This window comes from Coenobita brevimanus, chromosome 25 (assembly GCF_032717465.1).
Source record: "Coenobita brevimanus isolate Jiangsu-jjx chromosome 25, ASM3271746v2, whole genome shotgun sequence".
Lineage (NCBI taxonomy): Eukaryota > Metazoa > Arthropoda > Malacostraca > Decapoda > Coenobitidae > Coenobita > Coenobita brevimanus.
Window position 1 is genome coordinate 36,287,188 of NC_136978.1, and position 10,005 is coordinate 36,297,192.

The following is a 10,005-nucleotide window of genomic DNA, read 5'->3' on the forward strand; positions in this document are numbered from 1 at the left end:
TTGAAGAGCAGGAGGAGTTAGAGATGAATACAGGGAGTTGATCTTGATCTATTATCTTCAGAGAAAGTCTAAGTTGAGCAGCTTATGTACTACAAGGGACTTAATATACTAACTAAATCTAGTTGGACCCCTCTTCTTATTCGCTTTCTCCACTACCTGCCGGTTCTATGGCCAGTCCCTTTCTGAGCTCTGATTCCTACATTCTCGTTTAGCATGGGTCGTGTCACGTGTGCTATACTGTTGTTGAAATGTTCTAGAAGCCTGTGTGTGTATATGTGTGTATGTGTGTGTATGGTCACGAGGTGCTGTTTGTGGGCTGTTGTGCTGGTATGAGACATTCAGAAGAGGTGCTAAGGGTATTTCCTTTTGGCCCCTAGGTTTGACACTGACCTAACCTCTAGACTATATATGTATAGAACTAGCTATTATGTATTAAGATATACTAGAATCCTAACATCGCTCGGTCACGTAGCTGGCGGTCCTCCAACAGCAATCATCATTGACATATGCTAATCTATTAATACATAATATTCTTCTTCTTCATTCTTAATACATAATATTGATTATAATATTGTATAGATATAATATTGATGGTAATATTGCAATGATCCAGTAATATTACATTTTAAACAAGTTGTATACATATTTGAATAAATGCAATATGGTTAAACTGGTTATTGTACGACATATTGTAAGGTGTGTATGTATAACAGACATATGCATATAATTGTGCAATGGTAATACTGCTAGGTCACTACATTACATATGAAGTTATCCCTTTAGTAATGTCTAATATTTCACCTAACTTGTGTGATGATTCTGGTAATACAGAATTGCAGTAACATTGTATGAACTGTTATAAAATATTGTAGTAACATTGTTGTAATACATAATTGTAACATTGTATAGATTGTTACATAATTTTGTAGTAACATTGTGGTAACACATAACTGTAACACTGTATGAATTGTTATATAATATTGTAGCAACATTGTGGTAATACATAATTGTAACATTGTATGAATTGTTACATAATACTGTAGTAATATTGTGGTAATACAAAATTGTACCATTGTATGAATTGTTACATATTTGTGTTGTAATTGTTACATATCGTTTGTAGTTACATAATTGTAGCAAGTGTAACATAATGCAATCGTTTGTCCTTACATAATTGTAATAATTGCAGTCGTGACATTGCTAATCCGGTCATGCTGTGGTCGATGATAGTGATGATGTGCTATGCCACTGGCTTGTGGAGAACAACAATTTGCTTTTAGTTTCACTTATAGAAGGAGTTTATGTGGTATTTTGGCATTAGTAGTAACACACCTATTTTCATTTGTTTGCTATGTGATCTTACTGTATTTTTTTTTTTCATTGATTTTCTATAGTTTGTTTTTCATCATTTGTCTACGCTTTTTCAGTGTTGTCCGAGGTTGCATAATTGCTGGCTAATTCCCTTGGGACCCTTTTTTATGGTTTAGTTTATATTGCACAGATATTATTGAAAATGATAATATATAGCCCCATATTTTGTTATTTTATATAAAAAATATATATACACCATATACAGTATTAACTATATACACTGACTTGTTGTTCACTTGTACCTATCGTGGGCAATATATGTGTCAGCACTGTGTGGAAATCTTTGTCTTCACGATTGTGTGGAAGATGTTGTTCATTCTTGCTAGTGTCATTTGTGTTGGCCTTTTTTTCTAGTTTTCCTTGTAACTTAATTTGTCTGTTTCCACTAGGTAACTTAAATAAATGTTTAATACAGTTCCTTTAATTGCTCACTGAGTAACTCTGATAGTATAGTTTCTTTATTACTTTGTGGATGTATAGTTGTATGTATGAAACATGTACCAGGTATTTTATGTAGGCATAAATGGTAACACTCGTTGGTAGTAAATAAATGTTATAATAAATGAATGAATATAAGCAGTGTAGAATATTTATTGTTGTTGATTATTTAGTGATTGGAATATGCAGATAATTGAAGCAAGTGTACGTAAGTTGTAACTATACAGCACGTTTTATATGTTTGTGCAAAATGTGTTGTCTATCACTGTGTCTATTATTGTGTATTGTATAAATGAAGTAACTATGTAACTCACTAATTTTTACCGTGGTGGGAATGGTGTTAGTGGTGGTGCAGGTGGTGAGTTGATTGACGTGTTGTGGGTTGTCCTTAACTTTTCAGCAAAACGCTACCAACGTCGACTTCTCACACTCTGGTAGTTGTGGTGAGTAAATGAGTAACGATGAGTAATGTTGGGTAACGATGAGTAAGGTGAGTGGTGAGTGAGGGCTCTGGGTCTGGACCACGTGGTATTTGATGCAGTCGTCACCCCTGCATCAGCGTTGCCGTGGTGGTGGAGGTGGTGGGTAGGTTGGAGAGAAGGGTGGGGTATGTAGTTGTGGGTTGTGAGCTACCTCTCACTCTTCACTTGCTTGTTTTGTTTTTCTTTCTCGTTGTATTCTCGGTCCTTTTTGCTTGTGATTTACTCGTTGTGGGATGAAGAATGTAGCTACTTGTAGGTGCGTGTAGAAGATTATAGAGATGACTCATAGACTTGTTACTTGTAGTTGACTGTAGATGGTTGTAGTTTGTTGGTTCGTCGTAGAAATTTGGAGATTGTATTAAAACTTTGTTAAACTACTGGCAAGGCGTCGTGTGACCTCTTCACCTCCACATCAGCATGATGATCAGGGAGACGGAGGGGGGGTTGGAAAGAATACTGTCAGGAGCTGGTTGTGAGTTGTTGCTTGTAAGAGGTATCGTTTGTTTTCTATCTTGATAATGTAGACACAATTGTAGACTCGTAGGCTCGTAGGCTTGTAGACTCGTAGGCTTTTAGGCTTGTAGACTCGTAGGCTTGTAGGCTCGTATGCTTGTAGGCTTATAGACTCGTAAGCTTGTAGGCTCGTAGGCTTGTAGACTCGTAGGCTTGTTGGCTCGTAGGCTTGTAGACTCGTAGACTCGTAGGCTTGTAGCTTGTATTTTGTAGGAATTCACTGTAGATTTGAAGACGAGGTTCGTACTTCTGCTGCCACCATATCTTGTTGGAACTTCATAGCCACCATTTATATATATGTAACACTTTAATCTTGTAATAGGTGAGTCTTGAGTTTTGGTTAAAGTTATTTTGGTAATTGAAGTGCAGGAGTTAAAGATGAATACAGGGAGTTGATCTTAATTTATTATCTTCAGAAAAAGTCTAAGTTGAGCAGCATATGTATTACAAGGAACTTAATACACTAACTAAGTCTAGTTGGACCCTTCTTATTCGCTCTCTCCACTACCTGCCGGTTCTATGGCCAGTCCCTTTGTGAGCTCTGATTCCTACATTCTTGTTTAGCAGGGGTTGTGTCACGTGAGCTATACTGTTGTTGAAATGTTCTAGAAGCCTGTTTGTGTGTATGTGTGTGTATGGTCACGAGGCACTGTTTGTGGGCTAGTGTGCTGGTATGAGACATTCTGGAGAGGTGCTAACGTCATTTCCTTTTGGCCCCTAGGTTTGACATTTACCTAACCTCTAGACTATATATGTATGTTGCTAGCTATTATGTATTAAGATATTCTAGAGTGCCGAAATATATATATATATATATATATATATATATATATATATATATATATATAATTATCATCATAGTCATGATTCTTATTTTTTCTTACCAGACAAGTGGGTTGTGGCAGAGTACGCAAGTCAGGCTATGGAGGCAACGCTCAAGAAAACAGAACTGGACAAGTGTTTCCTACTCTTTCTGACAGATGGCGTCATATCAGTACCCACTCTTATCAACAGAAATAAAGTATCTCATAGAGTCACTATCCAGTTATTCTCTCTCTCTCTCTCTCTCTCTCTCTCTCTCTCTCTGTTAAAAGTAGTTTGTTAAAAAAAATCAACTAAAAAATTTATACCCAAATCTTCATGTTTTCAGCCCTTGTGGTTGAATTCCATGTTCTTTTATCCCAAATGAAACTTATATATATGTTCCAGTGTATGGGAGGACTCTTTACTCTTGTCCAGCATTTGTGGAGTGTATGTTGTGTTTCAGTACCTGGGTGATGATAGAGAGTGGTTGGGTGTGGGTGTTTTTGGTGTGGGTGTGGGCGGCCATGACACTAACTTGACGCAGCAGCAGCTTTCCCTGGTGGTCAGCCAGGCTCGTCAGGTAGGTCACTGGTTCATTATTGCTGAGGAGGGTAGGTCACTGTTACATTAATGCTGAGGTGGGTAGGTCACTGTTACATCACTGCTGAGGCGGGTAGGTCACTGTTGCATCACTTTTGAGGCAGGTAGATCACTGTTACATTACTGCTGAGAAGGGTAGGTAACTGTCCCATCACTGCTGAGGAGGGTAGGCCACTGTTACATTACTGTTGAGGCTGGTAAGTCACTCAGGCAACTTGTACCACTGTGGCGTCATCAGTTGCGGCAGGTGTCATGGTGTGTGACGGTGGTGGTGGTGAGTGACGACCCAGCCTTCCTCGCCACCTTTGCCCACTGGTCCCTCAAGGGCCGCCTCCTGGTGTGGTCCACCAGGCTTCTGGTGCTCACTCGCCTGCCCAGGGACGACCTCGTGGCTCTGCTTGCTTCTCACTGGACATTCGCTATGATGAACAGCATGGCCATCAACATCGATATGTCTGCACGAACACCCGTGTAAGTTTATACCGAAAGTTACACAACTCAATTTGATTAATGTTATGGTAAGACACAAAACAGATGTAAACTGACCAGAGCAGTAAATGTTAAAAATAATATTGATTCTAGCCACCACCAATAGTAACTGATTAGTAACAGTAACATACATTAAATTTGTAAGAAGGATATTGATCGACAGCAACTTGTACAAAATATTTTTGCCTATATGTTTTCATGTATCTTTCTTGGGATAGGAACCATAGGAGGCTTGGGAACACAAGAACATGCATGGTCATTCTAAACATATGCAATACTCTTGTATGGAGTTAAAAGAAGTGTACGGTAAGGGAAAGGATACAGACAGGGAGATGCCATTAGGGGCATCACATCTGGGTCTTAGTAAGACACTGAAGATGTAGTTTAGTATAAGTATGTTAACCCTAGACCACTGGAGCTGGATAATAGTTTGTATCCACTGGGGCTGGGTAATATGTTTCCAATTTTAGGAAATTAATAAAAAAATACGAATTATGTCTTTTTACTGAAAACAAGGACATGATGATGAACTAGAATCCTTTGCCTACAAAACTAATACTAAGAAGAAAAAAAAACAAGAAGAAAATATAATGATTCAAGGGAGGCTCAAAGAAAGAAGGTAAAAACAGAAAAAAATTCTATATATGTTATCTAAAAATGTAACGGTGTAGATATGCAAGGAGCAGCTGACCTGGCGACGCCCACAACGCGCCCCTGGGTTCCTGGAGCAGCAGCTGGATTTCCTCTGGACCATTTGGGACCATCACCAACTGGAGTAGACAATCGAAAAGAGGAGGGTAGACAATCGAGTGAATATTTGTGGAAAATAATTTATGGATTTTTTGTTTACCGCCATAAATGTTTATAAATGGTGTGTTTCTTATCTACGACGCCTTGCCCTACCACGGAGCTCCCAGCCAGGGGGATGGCCATGACAGAAAGGTCTCCACACTGTTCTATCAATGCATGAGGGGTGATGCCCCCATTAGGCACTGCCTCAGGCTGGCAGACAGGAAGGGGTGACTGAGCCTGTTATGTGCTGGAAGCTTTATCCGGGCCAGAGCCAACTAAGACATGTACTTGCGTCTGATGGGGGTCTAATTATGGGTCCGAATCCGGTTTTCACTGCAGAATCCACGAGTTGCAACATCCATGCACAATCCACTGGGGCTGGAAAATATTATCCAGAATCCAAAATATTAGCAACACCAATACACGGAGGGCAAGATGGATAGCTTCCCCTACACCACCATCACACAGCATGAAGGTGCTGGGAACATGACCCCCTTACCCTCCTCACAAAATCGTGCAGTGCAAATCAAAATTGGAGTTGGAAGCATTAATCCAGACTCAGTCTTCCAGAGTTAATGTCTAACAGAGATCAGTTGGGAACAGAAGTCACTCAAGTAACTAATAAGTGAGCCAGTAAATCGCCCTGACATCTCTTTTAACTGTTTCTTAACAGGGGGCAGGCATCAGAGATATTTTCATTTTTTTCCTGAAACATCACGGAGAATAGGTTGTTTTCCTAAGTTACCTAGATATCAGCAATGTGAATGCAGTTTTAATATAAGTTACTTGATGCTGAGTATAGCTTTGGATAGTCTGAACAAGTCCTTAGCGAATAAGGCCGATAAGCACATGCCCCTGCGACACATACTTCCACCAAACTTGACATGAACCTGCTCTGACGTACCGGGCATGCCCAGGGGAAATTTCAACTCCTTCCTCCCAGCGGTATGGCCTGTAGAGGGTTCCCAAAGTCTTGCAAAAATCGACCACAAAAGTGCTCATGACTCATGCTCAACTGACAGCAGGCTGGTATACTTCACACCATCGTTGTCAGCTCTTCGTTCGGCGTCTTATGATGTATGGCACTTCGAAAATCCTAGAGGGTCAAATGTGGACAGGCACAAGTAGACAACGCTTATTCTCATAATGTTAGTGATGCTTGTAAACTGAATTTGCAGCATTTGAAATGAGCAATGTTCCTTGGACAAGTATTACACTGTAGGATATCTTTATATTTCCCGAATCAACACTTACACTACAATAAAGGGGCAAACTCTTTAAGATTCCTTGCGTTAATACGCTTAAATACCAATTTATTCTTAGTTGCTTTGGAGATTGTGTGGTCATCTCTCTCTTCTTTTTTTATCATATAAACTAAGTTGACATTACAGCGCCACAAAAACCACAGAGGAGAATGCTATGGTGTAACATAGGAACCAAATCGTTAACATTAAGATGTTACGAAATCACCATAGTCACTTGGAATATTTTGGTTTGGTGTGTGTAGGCAAAGTGTTACGCGAATGGTCATCAAATTTTACGATAGCATAGCCTGAAACTGCCATCACTCTATCCATGAATGACGAGCTGTAGCACAAATGAACACTGGAATATGTTGCTAGTCACAAAGAAGTGCTATGGAAATTATGTTGAGTTGTACCATAATCCTTCTACCCTACACACCTATCTTAAATAAACCGCCAAAAAACAAAAATATGGGCCAACATAGAGTAAAAGCAGTATGGTAATGATAAATTACTGCTTATATTGTAAGGAAGAAAGATATCGTTAATGTTCATTTATTTGGCATATATTGTGTATTACAGATGTAGACTATATCGTTAATGTTCCCTTCATTTGACATTTGTTGTTTATTACAGATGTGGAATATTTGCACACCTGCCGTACACCCCCACTGGCGCTCGGGTAGTGCAGGTGGCTTCGTGGACCCCCATTCGAGGTTTCATCCACTTCAAGTATCGAAGCATGTTTCCTGATAAATTCCACAAGTTCGTAAAGTAACCAGTCTGTCTGTCTGTCTGTCTACAGCCAAACGCCTAATACCGGAAGAAGTGGCCACCAACAATTTGCCTCCACATCAGGTGTTCTTTCCCATCAGGCTGCTCTCTCTCCAGTTCACACACCCTTCACTAATATATCTCTCTACCCTATCCATTGTTTTTTATTGAGTTGAACATGCTACTATACTGTTTCTTTTTTCTTTTTTTCTTTTTTCAAAATTTAGCGTCTTTGCACTTTACTTCTAAGCCGTAACAGTGGAAAGACATTAGAATGTGGCAATAGTCAGTACGATGTACTACAGAAAAAAATACGTGCAGAAGATCAGCAGTACTGTAATGTCATATTCAATGACTGAGCTATGGAACAGATACTGAAAAATGAGGAAAATCTTCGCCAAGGAACGATTGTTGTTTTTGTTGTTGTTGCTCAACCTCGGCCCGTCTGATGGAACAGATCCGTCGACCACAGATGAGCAACTGCCCCTACAGGATTGTCCCATAGTTTTCCTATACCGTCAATGTTGTTTCTGTGTGGGGCATGTGATATGCAGTTTTCCATTATGTATATGCTGTGTTAGCCTAATCTACAGGCCGGGGATGTGTCATCTGTGATTCCTCTCAACTCATATCTAAGCTGGGAACTGAGGAGGACTGGATGATGTCCTGTGTTAATTCTACCTAGATGAACTCGGGCATAGCTGTTTAAGGACATCTCCGATAAGTGGATGTCAGGAAGGGGACTAGGATTATGGCTTTGTGATCGAGGTGTTATATTGCCGTGTGTGTGAAATGAGTAAACAGGCGTTTTTTCATCGCTAGTGTTCGATATTGTCTTGAGTCTCAGAAACAATATCCCACCTCCAGACAGGTTTTGATAATCTTTGTGTGTTGGCTGCTTCATGTGCTTATCTGTATTGTGTGTCGTGGTCATGTAATGATAAGGGTGTTGTATATTGACAAAATTTTGCACAGAACTATGTGCCTGTAATATCAAGGTACCCTCTGACAGAGAGAACTAAGGCTTTGGCGTGTAAGAGGGCGTGTAAGAGTGGCTTTGGTGCAGCTAGTGTTGATGTGTGGGATGTCGTTCTGTATGAACTGCATAGTGTTTAGTGGGTATTAGATAGGATGGGAGCTCACGCCGGAGAGGCGTAGGGCATCACGGATCTAATGTACTGTTCGTAGAGTAAGGAGTGTGTTTCATTTTGTTGTCCAAGTCTGGCCCGGTACTTACCATCAGTGCATTGAGTCTATCCAGTTTTGTAATAATAGAATTTTATGCAAGTATAATTAACAGCTTTCCCAAACACGACCTGAGAATCCAGGTTAAACGTGAGGGATATGGAACAGGGATGGGTATTTTGGAAAATTCATAAAATCCACACGAATGAAAGTAAGAACCAAAACAAATCCCCCCGGGCAGGTCGCGGTATGGTTCTGTGATTATACCAAATGACTCGAACGAAGATTACTAGAGCAAAGCCGGGTGTTATAAATGTTTTATGAATGGAGGATGCCTTTAGGCACATGGACTTATTTTTTTTCCCCTTTGTTTTTCCTTCCTCCATTCATTATCTATTAAAAATAACATCCCGACACCTGAATGTGAAAATGTCGACATTTATCCATCAATGACAAAATGGCCCGTATTCTCGACGGTCGAGAAGGTTCCTGAAGACCGTTTTCGTAGCGATTTATTTTGTCTATTACACCTTGCTGTTCTCTCCTATCATATAAATCCTTCTAACATCACCATAACATGCAGAAATAATGTACAAACAGATATTAAACACCCAAATCCAAAAGTAAAATTGCTAGGGAAGAGGTGTTAAACAGCCTCCTTAGCCAACGAGAATACGAGCAATGTTGAGAAAAAAGTCCATGCGGACTCAAAAAAAAGTACATTGTTTCAGTTTTCACAGGAGGAGGATGAACGCTACAGCTCTTCCCTATGAACCTTTTTGGGTCACATCAGGGGAGGGCGATAACACCACACACTTCGGCATGGACTACAACCAGCTGATGTATCTGGCCAGGGCACTCAATTTCACAGTCCATAATTTACCTTCAAGAAACTGGGACGAGGTGGAGTATAAAGGGAGATTAAGAGTGCTTCCTTTTTGCACTGTTTTTGCTTGTCTTTAATCGTTTTGTAAAACTTTTCAAAACTCAGAAACTGTCGAGCACAATTTACTTTCCGAGCATAAAGAGGTTTGAAAATATGCTCCTTTTCCACGAAAGCTAAATTTTGCAGGATATTGTTTGCATTTTTTGTTTGTTGCTACGGTCAAACAATAGTATCCAGGATCATCGTCCATAATTATAATACCTTTAAGCATTTGAAAAATTAAGCCCTGTATTCTCTTCGGTTAAGGAGTCACCCTACTCGATTTCCTTGGCGATTTATTTTGCCTCCTACAACCTGCTACTCTGTGGTATACTGTTGATATCTTTTCATTTCCATGACAAATCGCAAAAATAACACAAAAGTTAGT

The 10,005-nt window shown here is 39.8% G+C and overlaps 1 protein-coding gene across 1 annotated transcript in view; it reads left to right on the forward strand.

The window, feature by feature from the left end:
- Positions 1-9,514: 9,514 nt before the first annotated feature.
- Positions 9,515-10,005, forward strand: part of LOC145393813 (glutamate receptor ionotropic, delta-1-like) — a 46,697-nt gene continuing 46,206 nt past the window's right edge. The window contains exon 1 of the mRNA XM_080267858.1: positions 9,515-9,595. Within this exon, the coding sequence (XP_080123984.1) occupies positions 9,515-9,595 (81 nt within the window). The remainder of the gene's footprint in view (positions 9,596-10,005) is intronic.